At 68.0% G+C, this 14,129-nt stretch overlaps 1 protein-coding gene across 6 annotated transcripts in view; it reads right to left on the bottom strand.

Annotated features, from left to right (window-relative positions):
• LAMA5 (laminin subunit alpha 5) overlaps nt 1-13,225 on the bottom strand; it is a 46,833-nt gene extending 33,608 nt beyond the window's left edge. For 2 of the 6 annotated variants that reach the window (XM_032350134.1, XM_032350135.1), the window contains exons 1-2: nt 12,827-13,221; nt 8,290-8,442 (exon numbers count right to left, since the gene is read on the bottom strand). In XM_032350134.1, coding sequence (XP_032206025.1) covers nt 8,290-8,442; nt 12,827-13,132 — 459 coding nt within the window. In that variant the 5' untranslated portion in view covers nt 13,133-13,221. Of the gene's footprint in view, nt 1-7,405; nt 8,244-8,289; nt 8,443-12,826 lie in introns of those variants that run through there. The other 4 variants (XR_004287377.1, XM_032350139.1, XM_032350137.1 and 1 more) reach the window with 4 other exon arrangements.
• Between the last annotated feature and the right edge of the window lie 904 nt (nt 13,226-14,129).

Raw genomic sequence — 14,129 nt, 5'->3', positions numbered from 1 at the left:
CAGCCCCACCCTGGTTAGCCCCTTGTCATTCTCAGGGCTGACTCAGGACCTGCCCCCTCTCCCTCTGACTGGCCCATGGCCACCGAGGTCCCAAGGACAGGCGCTGTCCTCCCCAGGAGGCCCCGGTGGGGTAGGCAGACCAGGGAATGAGGCCTCTCGGGACTGGGCCGGGGAGACCCCAGCAGCCCAGGAGCTGGAAGCTGGAGCATCATGGAGCCCTGGGCATGTCAGGGCAGCTCTGAGACAGGGGGAAGGGTGAAGCTGAACCTCCAGAGGCCCCAAGAACCCCTCGAGCCCCAGCCAGACCCGCCTATCCTGTTCTGTCGCTGGTCCCAGCACAACCCCGCTTCCAGGCAGAGCTCATGCCTGTCTCTCACCTCTTCCAGACCGGAGGTCGGCATCCTGGGATGCCCCTGTGTATTGCGCCCCTGGGGGCTAGCTGAGGCCCCTCCTCTGTCGATTGGCCCCCCAGGCCTGCACCCCAGCAGGTCTGAGCCCTGGCCCCCCAACCCCATCTGGCTGGGTTCTCGTTGCCAAAGGTAGCCCTCATCCAGCACCCCAGGGACGTACTACATGGCAAGGGATCCCCACATCAGCACCCAGAGCCCCCAGCCCCGGTCACAGTTCCTAGGAAAGGGCCCTGAGAACTGCCTGTGGGCTCAATGATGAGGCAGGGCCACCGAGACCCCTCCGAGGGCAGCCGCGCTTGTCTGGGGCATCCCCGCTCGCACACTTCCCGGGCTGGCACCTGAGCGCCCACCCCAGCCTCCGCGCGCGCGGACCACAGGGCAGCGATCGCTGCAGGGAGGCATGGTGGTTTCCAGGCCCTGGGGCTCTGAGAGCCAGCCAGTGCCTCCCCCGCTCCCAGCCCTCTGCCCCAAAGTCAAGGGAACAACAAAGCAGGCAGGGCCACGGTCCAGGCTCGCCTCTGGGCAGGGTGTGCTCGGGCTCTGGGCAGGGTGTGCTCGGGCTCCGAGGAGACCCAGGCAGGGAAGGCAGCGGGACTGGAGACATCCCCAGTTTGCACTGGGAGGGCCAGACACTCAAGAGGAGTGGGAGGTCCCAGACCACGGCAGACACAGCCAGTGGACATGCCCCCTTGGGGGCCTGGGATGCGAGCCCATACCGCCATCCCAGGCCCCTCCCACGGGCACCCCCAGGTAGGCAGTGAACTGTGCACCAGCCTCAGGGGTGACATCCTGCTCCGGGCCATCCCCCGCACCCCCATTGGCGCCCCAACAGCCCCGGGGGGTGGGTCCTCCCAGTACCTCCTTCCCTGGACCTGGCGGGCAGGGCCCAGAGCAGGGGGGCCCCACCACACAGGGCAGGGTCCCTTTAAGGCTGACCGAGGCCCAGAGTCCGCCCCCCACCCCCCATCAACCTGAGGCCACTGTGGTGACCCCACGGGGAAGGTGGGGCTGCTAAGGCTGGGGGCGGGAGGGGGCGGGAGGGGGTCGGAGGTCTGAGTCCTGCCCTTTCCAGAAGGCCGCGTTTGGCTGCCGCAGAGACTGGCCCAGCTCGGGCAGGAGCGCCTCTCCCCAGGGTGGGAGGGGGCACGGGCTTATTTACCAGCAGCCGCAGCAGCCAGGCTCTGACGTCCTGGCCCCACTAGCCCCACCCACTGGGGGAGGGGCTTCAGTCGGTGGATGGGGGCGGGGCTACTGACCCTCCACCCAACCTGGCACCTTGGCTGACCCTCAGGCGTTCCAGGGAGCTCTGGGGGGACCTCCCATGGCTCCCATGCCAGGAGGGGTCTCTGTGAGGAAGGGGTCACAGCAAGAAGGGCGGGGAGTAGGGGACACTGGGTTGTGCGGGACGCCCACAGGCCGTTCTTGGGGGGTGGCCGGCAGCTCGGCCCCCACCAAAGCCCAGAGGAACTTAAGGTTTCCCAGCCAGCCCCCCTGGGACCCACCCCCGCCTTTCCCTGAGCGAGGCCGCCAGGCTGCCCTCTCTGCTGGCCAGCTCTGTCCCTCCCCCAGGTCGGCGCTGGTCACATTCTTCCCAGCCGAGAGCACTTGCACGAATATTGACTCAAACGCACCGATCAGGCAGGACCAGGGTGTGGAAGCATCTGCCCCCGTGAGCAGCGTCCTGGGACCCGCTTAAGGACCCTCCATCCGTGCGCCACCTCGCCAGTCACACGGGCCCTCAACTGCTGTCCCCACGGCCCTGGGCTGAAGGGGGGGCAGCCGCGCACCTTGCATGCCCCATCTGTCCCCAGCGGGGTTGGGTTGCCAGGACCCCACAGCGGCCCCAGACAGGCCCTGGGAGCACAAGCAGACCCCTGAACCTCCCAAGACCCAGCCTTCCCCCACTGGCCCGCCCGCTCCTCGCCACCGCCAACGGGGGCTGACCTTTCCTGCTGCCGCAAAGTTCTGGGCAGAAGAAAAGAAATGTCTTTTAACGCATAAAGCCGAACAAAAGCCTGCTGAGTTATTTTTAAAAATTGGGCTATTTTGGGGTCAGGCACGTCTCCAGCACAGCAGCCGGACCTGCCTCTCGGCTGCCGCGGCCCCAGCCCCCACGCCTGGCCTGAGCGCCGAGGGTCAGGGCTCCGCAGCAGGCAGCACAGCCCCAGGGACCATGGCCGGAGGGGAGCTGGGGCCGGGGCAAGAGGCCAGGGTGGGTTCCAGGGTTCAGTGGCTGCAGGGCCCCGGCTGTCCCTTCCACTCCCAGGACAGGGAGTGGGGGGCAGTAGGAAGACAAACATAGCAGGGGTGTGGGTCGGGACACAGTGTCTCCCCAGAGCGCAGAGCGGGCAGATACCACCTACCCCTGGAAGTGGGCAAGCAGGAGTCGGCGGCCCTGGTGGGGATGCTGCAAGGGAGGGGGGGCGCGGGTTGTGCACAGGGCTGGGGTCTGGACAACACGGGGAGGGCTAACAAGAACGCTGCTGCCACAGACCCCACCGCGGCCTCTGGAGCCCCCAGGCACGGGAAGGGGAGCAGAGGGGGACGGCTGGTCAGCAGCCACTTGGGCTGGGGCACCACGTCACCAAGAGCACGGCTGTGGCCGGCACAGCCTACCCCCGCCCTGGCCGATCTCAGGGCTGGGAAGACCCAGGCTGGCCCTCGTGCCCCTGTCCCAGGGGAGGAGGGAGCCTGTCCACCACCCCCCGCCCCGGCCCCGTTCCGCTGGGCCGGCCAGCGTGAATCACCGGGCAGTCTGTGACTCAGCCCTGGCCCCACAGGAAGCAGGGCCCCACGCTGATGCCTGGGACGGGCCAGGGTCCCAGGCTGTGGCCGGGCGGAAGCAGGAAGCCCCTCCTAGCCAGGCGTCCGGGCTTCCCCCTGGAGTGAGCCCGGGGACACCCAGACCTCCTGGATCCTCCCCCAGCCCAGACTGCCAGAGCCCACCTTCAAGGCCCCGCACCCCCAGATCCGCCCACCCTCCCTGCAGAGACCCCCATCTGGAACAGTGCAGAGAAATGGCAGAGCAGGGCGGGCGTGCCTCCTGGAGCCCCAGCTGGTTAGATAAGCACCGCCGACCAGCCTGGCAAGCTCCAGGAGGGGCAGGGGTCGCCGGCAGGAGAGCAGAACACGGAAACGCAGGACGTGCTTGGTGGCTTCAGGGCCTCACTCTGCCAGTCGGGGCACTCAGGGCACAGGTGTGCAGCGCGGGGGGAGACCTTTGGGGAAGAGGGGCTGGGAGGGCCCGGACAGGTGCGCGGGGCCCCGCCGGCGAGAGCGGAGGACGACTATCCTACGTGGCTCAGCACTGGGCTATTCCAAGACCCCCACCGCCAGGGGCTGTCGCCGTCTCCGCCTCCTGCAGCCTGGCCCGGGTCAGGCCAGATGGTCAGTCGTGGACCACAGGACACAGAGTTTATCCCCAAGGGGAGCCCCCAAACCTAAACAGTTTAGTCTCGGTGAGTGGTGCTGCTGGAGACCAGTGCGTGGGGTTGTTTAAACACAGAGAACTGGAGGCTTTGGGGGCCCACCGGGGTGGGGGGAGGGGGGAGGCACGGATCCAGCCTGAGTACGCCCGGACGGCCACAGGCAAGCGCCTCGGCAAGCGTGTCAGTGATGAGATGCGCAGGGCTGGCGACAAATGGCCCCCAGGCCTGGGCACGGGCGGCGCCTCCGGCCCCACGTCCTCTGAGCAAAGGAACCTGCTCATTCTCATGAGGAGGGGCGGGGCCTGTACTGGAGAAGGGGTGTCTACCCCACGGACGCCACCAGGACCCCAGCTCAAGGGCCCGTGTCCAGTCCAGCCCCCACACCTGTCCCTGGTGGGGGCTCAGTAACCAGAGCCCGGCCAGCCTTGCCCATACTTCCTGCCACTTCCCTTGAACAACCCCACTGACATTCCCAGGGTGCCGGCCCCATGGCTGAGTGCCCAGCCGGGCCAGACAGCTGGGCCAGTGGCCGTAGCCTCATAAGCCAGCAGGCCAGCAGGCACCCTGGGACCAGGAGGCCTGCCCAGGGAGCCCCGAGCCAGCTGGCCTCTGACGACATGCTGCCCAAACCCGGGGCGGGCAGGGCAGAGCTGCCTGGGGACCCTAACAGCCAAAGCAGCCGGCGTGCTCTAAGGCCCTCGGCCCACATGCAGGAGCTCTCATCCCCACACTCAGAGCGGAAACAGCCCAGGAGCCACAGCCCACATGGCCAGGCTGTCCCCAAGCCCACCGTCAACTCCAGAGACCTGCACCAGGGTCTCGGTCACTCCGCCCTGGCTCAGTTTCCCCAAGTGCCCAGGAAGGGCTCACCCGCAATGGCTCGCAGCTGTGCCAAAGCTTTGCTCCTCAGTACGCCCTGTCTGGTGGGTGGTTGGCAGCCGGTGTCCGCCCTGGCTCCCCACTGTCCCCTAGGGAGTGCACAGACCCCTGACCCTGGCATTTCTAGCCCTCAACATTTGGCCTCATGCCCAACTACCCCAGCCTACACCCTGACGCTGAAGCTGGACCCTCTGCACCATTACCCCTACCAAACCCCTGCCCCTGGCCTTGGAGGGCTGAGACACAGGGCTGGCCTGCCCGGTCACAGGTAGGAACACGGCTGGGAGGGATCAGCATTGCCCCCTGAAGCCGGGTCTGGGCAGTGTGGCTGCAGCAGGCAGGGAAGGGAGAGGCCTGCTGGGGAGAGTCCCGCCCCCACGGCAGGCCCCAGAGGGCTGTCTGGAAAGGCCGGGGGTCTCCCCCCACAGCAAGGCCCCGCTATCTCTGCCCAGCTCTTTGAGACAGTGTCCAGAGCCCCCCCGTGGGGGCAGGGCGCCGGAGCCAGCACCTATCCCGCCGTGCGGCCCGAGCCCGGGCTATCAGAAGCGACGCCCACCCTGCCCTAGGTCAGGGAATGGGAGCCTCAGGATGGCAGGAGGCCCCAGGAGCACCCCCAGGCAGGCCCTGGGACTGCAGCCCTCCGGAGGACACCCCCTTCGGAGGCCGGTGCCAGCAGCGTCAGACCAACAGCTCTGTTCTCTCAGGTCTCAGGGTTCCCGGACAAGGTCCACAAGGCAAGCGCGGCAGGGACCTCGGGCCTGGGCCTCCCGTGCCCTTCCCAGCCAGGACTGACTCACAGCACCCCCGTTTCTCCGTCTAGCACATGGAGGAGGGGGTCCCACTGTCCCCCACCTCCCGTGCCTGGGAAGGAGGACGGAGCGGTCACTCAGGGCAAGAGGGAACAGGCTCAGGGACGGCCCGGGGCTCCTGGGCCCCCGGACGTGGCAGGGATCGCGCGCCGTCAGTTCTCTGCCCGCCCACCGGGCATGCAGCCTCCCTGCCCCCTTTCTCGGCTCTCCTGGGGGCAGGAAGGCCCCTGGTGCCCAGTGCCCACTGCCTCCTCCCCTTCCCAGGGTATCCGCTCCAGATCCCAGAACAAAGGCTGCTGGCGGCCCGCCACAGGGGGCGTGCCCAGACCCACTGCCCGCTCGGCCTGGCTTCCTCACGGAAGCCCAGCCCCACCCAGGACCCATGCCTCCAAGCACGCCTTTCCCAAAGGGAGAAAACCCAGTACGCGGCCAGGACCCCAGGGCTCTGCCCCTTGGGCTGTGCTAGCTTGGCCAGGCCCCTTGGGCTCAGCCTGTCACCCCATCTGTGCCAGGAAGTGGGCTCCGAGGGTCCTGCCCTGGGGACATCCTCAGGACCTCAAGAGACAAGGGGCTCTTGAGGGCTCAGACCCCAGGTCCCTGAGAGGGCCACATTCTAGGCCCCCAAACATTCCCCTGATGCTCCAAGCCTCCACCCTCCGGAAACGTCGCTGCTACTCCTGCCCTGCGTGGGGCTCCCCTGCCCTGCAATGGGGCACTGAGGGCCAGGCCTGGCCTCCGTCCCCCACCCCAGCAAGCGGGGGCTCCCCGCCAAGGGACCCAGTTGCTGCTCAGTGGCTCAGGGAGGAAGAGGCAAGGCGCTCCCTTTCCAAGAGAGCGGCGGGAAGGCGGGACTTCCTCTGGGACCCCATCTCAGCGGGGCACACGTGGAGGAAGGCGGTTCTCGCTCCCACGCAGCCAGACCCTGGGGCCGTCTACACCGCCCGAGGAGCCAGACCCTGGGCCAGCTACACCGCCCGACTCCAAAGCACATGAGCAGGCAGTCCGTGTCTGCCCCTCCCCATCCACGCCGGCAGCCCCTTGGCCAAACCAAGACAGGCTTAGGGGGATTCATCTGCAGGCGGTGGGGCGGGGGGAGGCAGGGAGGGGCCAGTGGGTGGACGGACAGAGACATGGGTGGGACGGAGGGTGGACAAAAGGGAAGGAGGGTGGGGGAGGGAGAGAGAGGAGTGGGACCCTCCGGACGGGCGAGTCACTCCTCCCTCCCGTGTTCTTCTCTGTGATCTCACAGTTGGGGAAACTGAGGCTTGGAGAGTCGGGATATGCTGTGACAGCCGCTCGATGGCCTGGAACCAGTGCACAAGGCAAACACAGGGCCAGCCTCATCAGCGCCAGCCCATTTCACAGATGGGGAGGCCGGGGCCCCCGGAGCCCCGAGGGAGCAGAGCACCGTCCGAGCCCCTCCCCGGCCCCTCACGGCGCCTCAGGGGGGCCTCGTATCCACGTGCTCTGCGGCCACCCTGGCCATGCCATGAGGACTGGGCTGGGCTCGGGCCTTCCTCCCTCCCCGCCCCCCCCACCCCCCAGCCAGGTCTGGCCCATAGAGCGGGAGAGGAGGCAGGAAGAACCCTCCAGCTCAGCACAAGTTCCCTCCCACGGCCCCGGGGAACAGCAACAAGCTCTCCTTCCCCGCCCATGGCCCCCAACGGCAGTGCCAGAGAGAGGAGAACCCCAGGGCCCCACAGGCTTCTGACGCCCCTCCCAGACTCCCTGGTGACAGGACAGCATGGATGTGATCAGAACCCAGTGAGCGGAACCCAGACAGCGAGCGGACCAGCCCCCTCCCCAGTCCGGTCCACCCCAGCCCGGCTCCCCCCCTGCACGAGGGCTGCTTCTCCCGAGGGGATAACCGAGGGCTAACCTTCCCCTGGGCCAGGCCTGCCGGCTTCCAGGCTTCAGGCAGGAGGGACGCCAGCAAAATACCCCAACCCCGCTCTGGGCCCCAGCCTTCCAGCCACTTCCCCACCTCTCCTAACACCTGGGGACAGTGGGGAGGGGGCCAGCAAGGAGCAGACATCACCCTGGTCACACCCAGGACGGTGGCAAAGCCACCACCGTGAACAGGCAGGGCTCCAGCAGGACAGAGCTCGTCACTGGGACCCCAGGCAGGCCCGGGGTCAGTCACTTCCAGGCTCGGCTTCATCGACCTGTCCCCACCGCACCCCACGTGGCAACAGGACTGCCGGCCCGTCCCACAGGCAGGTCACCGGGGCCAGGCACTGGCCAAGTCCCCCAAGAGCAGGACAGAGCCTGAGGGAGCCTGACCCCCGCCCCGAATCCCACTAGTGAGCAGGGCTCATTGCTCAGGCAGAAATGCCTGCCCCTACCCCATGAGCTAGGGCTTCAAAGGCCAAGGACAGCCTACAGCGGTGGCCTGAGCAGGTGGTCCACCTGACCCCAAGGTGGCCCGGACAGCACAGGTATGCCAGGAATGTCCACTTCCAGAGCCTCCTCCGCGGCCCGGGCCCCTCCCACGGCCGCCAGGCAGCGCCAGGCTCCAGGCAAAGGAATTCCTCCAAGTAAACACCAGGGCCTCCCAGCATCTGGGCCCTCCTCCAAGCTGTCCCCTGACCCAAACTGTGACCTCTGGGAAGCCCCCTCCCGCCTCCTCTCCCCCTGCGAGCAGCAGGGGTGCTGGCAGGACACACAGAAGGTGCCCACGGCCACGCCTCCGTCGGCGTGGGGCCTGCCACCCGCAGCTCCCGCCAGGTCCCACGGCCACCGCTCCCGAGGTGGGGACCCTACCTGGCCCAGATCCAGGGTGACGTTGACTTCATTGTACTCTAGTCCCCGGGACAGCGGCGGGCTCTGCCACCAGCGCTCCGTGCCGTCAATGGCGTTGCTCACGGGGTGTGCCCTGTTGCTGTTGGCGGCTGTGCAGATGTCACAGTACTGGCCCTGGGGGGGGCGGACGCGGTCAGATGGCGGGGGTGGGGGGCTGGCACCCTGCCCCTCGGTCACCCCCCAGCCCCGCACCCCCGACCTGCCGACCTTCTCCTGCCATTCCCCGCTCGCTCGGCAAGCACAGAGTGCCTACTACGTCCTGGGCTTGGGGGTTCGGCTCTGGGGAGGGACGTCTGAGGCCTATGCTGCAAGTGGGGGTGGGCTCCAGACAGGTGGGGAGCCCCGCAGGGCCTGGGGCCAGGGGGAAGCAGGGAGCCCGGGACCCAAAGGTCAGTGGAACCGGAGCCCAGGCAGAAAGAGGGCTGGCCTGGTGGGGGCACAGTCCCCAGACAGAAGGCCCGGGAGCATCAGGGTGGGGTGGGGTCCAGGTGGCTAGGCCGATGTGGAGAGCCAGGGCCTCCAGCCCCTCCCCCACAACCCTCCCGTCTTACCCAGAGCCTGGATTAGGGTCTCCAGAGAGAAGGAATTAAGCCATTCTAGCAGCCTGTGGGGAGAGGCCCCAGAGTGGAGGCGTGTGGGCAGCCTCCAGGCTAGGCCTGGACCTCCTGGCTCTGCTGCTTCCGAGCCCTGGGACCAGGCCAAGTCACGGTGCCAAGAGCCTCAGCGTCCCCATCTGAAGAGTGGGGGTAACGCCAGCACCTGCCTTGGCCATGGAAAGATTAGCAGGTCCCACACGGGGCCTGGCAGCTGCTTCTGTCCTGGTCCAGCCACCTGCTGGGGCCTGTCCCCTGGGGGACAGAGACATCCCTGTCAGGGAAGAGCAGGTGCGGGGAGCCGGGGGCACAGGCCGGTGCGGGGGACGAGGAACATAGCCGGGCCCTGGCCACTGGCGAGAAGAGGCCCAGCCTCCACCCCGGAGGAAACCAGACCTGCCGTCTCCCGGCACACAAAGGCAGCCCTCTGGGATTTGGCATCGATGGAGGCCCCAGAGGCTGTGTCTGGGAAATGCGGCCACCGCACCCCTCCCAACCTCCCAGGGGGCCAGACCTTGTCCTAGCAGTTGGAGGTGGGAGCGTGGGAGACCCCTTGTTGCCCCAATCCCAGGCCTGGCAGCCATGGAGAGCCCCCAGCAAGCCCCCACAGATGTTGGTCTGCACCACGCTTCCCCTGTGGGCTTGGGTCCATGAGACCTCATGCACCGGACCTGTGGGACCCCGCCTCGCACCCAGCAGGCTCCCAGGGCCCCTCAGACTAGGTGCACGGGCCGCCCCCGCTCAGACCTCGTTCGGGCCAGTGGGCTCTGGACTCTCATCTCTTGTCCTGCCTCAGCTCACAGGACACCCCCTCGGCAGGGGCCCCAGGACTCCAGACACCCCAGGCGGCTAACCCACGCATCGCCCTGCTTTCTTCATCCTATCAAGGAGCCCGAGACTCCCCGGCTATCGTGGTCAGCGGTCCTCTGTTCGCTGCCCCCCTGCCTCGTGGTCACCCTCCCTCCTTCCTGTGCCTCTGAGCACCCCTCCCCGCAGCCCAGGGCTGCTGTACGTAGGGACTGGAGCAGTAGGGGACACTCAGAGAAGTTCTACTGCCTAGCTCAAATGGGGCCCCCAAACTAAAGCCAGGGCTCTGGCTCCCAGGACCTAGAGGAGCTCCCAGGAGGTAAAGAGAGAAGGGACCCACACCACAAGTGGGCGCGCGGCGTCAGGGGCCTGGAGGGGCCGAGGGCGGGAGGGGGCCTTCCTAGAAGAGGTGGGCAGGGCCACCTGGCTGGGTTGGTGGGCCTTCCAGAAAAGGCTGCCTGGGGTCAGACGCCCCCACAACCAAGCCCAGGAGGAAGCTGGGTCAAGGGGTCCCAGGAAAGTTTCTGCTCAGGCCCACCCAGAGACTCAAACAGGGTGACTCTAGTCCCCAGAGGCTACAAGTGGGTGCCTCTCCATGATGCGGGCCTCCTGGCCGGCCAGTCGGCCTGGCTTGGGCTCACAGCGGACCGCGCTGGGGAAACCGGGCCCCCCCACCCTCTGCTGCAGAGGGTCCTGCCAGGAACAGAGCGAGGAAACAGGGAGTAGCGGTAAGAAGGTCCCTCCCCGTGAGTCACCCTGCCGGCAGCTGAGCCCCCGACTTCCGCGGCAGGGCCCAGGGCCAACCCGGAATTCCGGCAGTGCCCACCTGAGGCCGCGGGGCTGACGTGCCCAGCTGCCCTCGGCGTGCTCTGCCGCCACAGGACCACCTCGCCTAAACAGCAGCAGGCCTCACCCCAGGCCCACCAGGTTCTGTCCCGCCTCCTCCAGGGGTCCTGGGCGCCGCTAGCCCCCATCCTCGGGCCCCACAGCCTCTGGGACCCAACGCCCATGTCAGCACAAGACTGAACTCTCAGGACAGAGAGAAGCAGGGCACCACCTCCCTGGCACCTGCTCCTCCCCCACTGCCCCCCACCCTGAGCTCGGCCCCAGATGGGGACTACAGGCCAGGCCTTCTCGACAGCCCACTCCAGGGTCGGGGCAGCAAGCAGGCGGCCCGTGCAGCTAGAGGCGAAGGCAGAGGCACTGGCCGGGCCAGGGACGCAGCCAAGGCCACATGGTTGTGCAGCTTGTACCCCTCGGGCCAATGCATCTTCCTAGCACAGCTGGCAGCGAGACCAGGCGTGCTAACCTGTGCTCCCAACACTCAAAGGGGAGCTTCTGCCTCTCTCTGCCTCTGTCTCTCTCTCTCTCTCTCTCTCACCAGGCCAGGAGCGGCGGGGGCAGGGCTGTCCGCGCTCACCCGGGGCCTGCTTCCCCCCACGTGACACCATGTGCGTCAGCGGTCTCGGTCTCTCCCAAGCCGAGGGCTTCCCAGGCTCCTCCGCCATGCTCACAACCCCAGGTGAAGCAGACTCTCATACCCATTTGGCAGATGAGAAGCCTGAGGCCCAGGGAGAGAAAGCACACAGCTAAGGAGAAGCAGAGGAAAGGTGCTCTCACCTGGGCCCCCAGGCTGCTCCCTTAAGCACATGAAGTGAGACAAAAGCCAGGGGTTCTCGAGGGAGCTACTCAGCCGGGGCCCACAGGGTACAGGATGGGGCGTTCTAAGGGACCCAGGTGAGCCAGGAAGGGGCATCAAGGGCTCAGCCGGGCCCTCTGGAGACCCCCACACAAGCTCCTTCCTGCCACCCAGCCTCTAACATCAACCAGATGTGCCAAGGGCCTGCGGCAGGGACAGGTTCTCACTGCTCGCCTGCGCCAGACCCTGGCCGACAGCGGGCCTTTCAGCGGGTGTCCACAGTACAACTCTCCAGGCCTCAGTTTCCCTATCTGAAACATGGGTTTGACACCCCTTGTATCAGCTGTGCTGGGCACAGGGGAGGGCACACAGGTAAGCCCAGGAGCCTAAGGGAGGCCAGCATGCGTGGCAGGATGGCTCGGGGGCACAGGTGGCCCCCCACCCCCGCTCTGCTCCCCCCTGCAGGGGAGGGCCTGGGGCAGTGGGCGGGCAGGCCCAGCAAGGGGGCCCGTGGAGGCTCCTCCGCTCATCACCCACCCTAGCTAATCCACCTCCCACGGCCCTCCTCCCCTCCCCCCCGCCTCTTCCACCAGAACAGTGGTGACTCAGGTTACAACCGCCCTGGGGCCTCCACTCTCCCTAGGGTTCCGGAGGGGTGGGAAGACAGTACCCGCCTCCAAGGGTGGCCCAGCCGCCTCACAGAATCCCAGCCCTCAAGCTAAGCCCAGAGAATCCTCATAGCGCTGCCTTCCCCGTCAGGTGTCCGGTGCAGTTGGAGCCCCCGAACCGGCCCCCACCTAGACTCCTGGCTTGGGTGGGCCTCCTGGAGTGCCTTCCGGGGTTGGAACCCCATCTCCTCAAGGAGACTGAAGACGACAAACCAGCACCTGTGGGGCAGAGATGCTGCCCAGGGTTTGCATCTGTGTTTGCACCCCCAATTAAAAACACCATGGTTTGCCCACACACACACACACACCCCTTAAGGGTCCCATCATGTCCCTAGATCCCCGGCTTCAACCCTCTGCTACAAGCAGTGAGAGCCTCCAGTGTCGGCCTCCAAACTCCAGGAAGCCCGACCCTCCCGCCGTCATCCCCGTGGCGAGCGCGCCGGCAGGTTGCAGCTTGTCCCGGGGAAAGGCAGAGCGGGCCCGCCCCTTCCCCACCGGCAGCCGCGGTGGAAGCCAAGACCCGCCCTCGCCAGGATCCCGGGACTCGGGGCGGCCAGGGAACGGGCACCAGCGCCCCTCCCGCCCTGACACCGCCGCCCGGGGACGCGCACTCCTCCGACCGAGCCTGAAAGGCCGAGCCGGGGTCCCTCCCGTTTCCGGAACCAGCGCGTCGGGACGGGGCGCGCGGGCTTCGGTCCGTACCTGGGCGCTCCCCGCCAAGTCCGTCCCCGGCGCCCGCGTCCTCGCCACCCCGCCCGCCCGGCGGCGACCCAGCCCCGGCGCGCGCTCACCTGGATGGTCTGGTTGGGGTCCCCGCCCGCCACGGGGCCGCCCACCAGCTTGCAGTAAAGGTCCTCGGTGGGGCGCGGGGCGCCGCGCGCCGGGGCCTCCTCGCCGCAGGTGGCCGAGGCGGTGATGCGGGCGCCCTCCGCCAGGTTGAAGTAGGGCGGGTGCAGGCTGAAGCCGCCGTCCGCCGGCTCCCGCGCCCGCGCTGCGCCCAGCAGCGCCAGGCCGACCAGGAGCAGCGGCCCGGGGCCCCGCGACCCCGCCGCGCCCCGTGCGCTCCCAGCGCCGAGCCGCGCGCCCAGCTTCGCCATCTTCCAGCTCCGGGGACCGCCGCGCCGCGGGAGCCCAGGGAGTGCGGCGGTGGCCGGCGGGCTCGCCCCGCCTGCGGACGTCAGGCCCCGCCCCGGCCCGCCCGGGCGCCCGAGCCCCGCGCCCCGGGGAGGGGGCGGGGAGGGGCGGGGAGGGGGAGGGGCGGCCGGGGGCCTTAACCCTTCGAACCCCGGTCCGGCCGGCCTCCCCAGAAGGGGCACCTGCTGGCCCGGGGCCAGGCGGTGGGAACGCGGCCCAACCGCGACCTCCCTCCCCCCCAGGGCGTGGCTCCCGGTCCCGAGCGGCGTCCCCGGGTCCCGGGCGCCCGGCCCGCTCTTCCCAGCCTGGCGGCTCCGCTCTTTGTTTCCCTAACTTTGGGCACCTCTTGGAGGCCGAGCGCCCCCGGCGGCCCGGGGACAGGCGCTTCGGTGAAAGCTTGCGCAGCGGCCGGCCTGGGCCCTCTGCCTCACCAAGGGCCCGGCCCGTTCCCACCTCCATCCCAGAAGCGGCTCCGTGTCCAGAGTGACCCCCACTGGAGCCCCGACGCTTGGTTCCCCAGGACTCCACGGGGTGACCTCCGCAGACCCTGTGCAGCCTCACTCCTCTGTTCGTGTTTGGTTTTTCTCCCCTGATACCGCACCCGCCCCCCCATATCTGCCTCTTTCTGCAGCCGAGAAGGTGAGCCCTTGCCAGCCACAAGTGACTGTGGGCGGGGGCCCACAGGGAGTAAGAAAGACCCGGCTTGGGGACCCCATGCGTCCCTGGGGCAGACAGGTCAGATTCAACTCTGCCACTCCCACCTGTACTTGGCTCTTCAATATTCTGAAATAAGGAAATGGAGCAAGAGGCACAGGACACAGATGCCCACTGTGGGGCCCCTGTGGCGAAGGGAGGATGCTCAGGACCCCGAGGGTGCCAGGAAGATGGGCTGCAAAGGACTTCTACTGAGCAGTGCTGTTAGAGTCACCCGGGAGCTCGCCCTTGTGCCTGGAGGTGCCT

The sequence above is a fragment of the Mustela erminea genome, chromosome 7 (genome assembly GCF_009829155.1).
Source record: "Mustela erminea isolate mMusErm1 chromosome 7, mMusErm1.Pri, whole genome shotgun sequence".
Classification (NCBI taxonomy): Eukaryota; Metazoa; Chordata; class Mammalia; order Carnivora; family Mustelidae; genus Mustela; species Mustela erminea.
The sequence above is the reverse complement of the archived record's forward strand: the minus strand, read 5'-3'. Positions and strand labels throughout refer to the sequence as shown.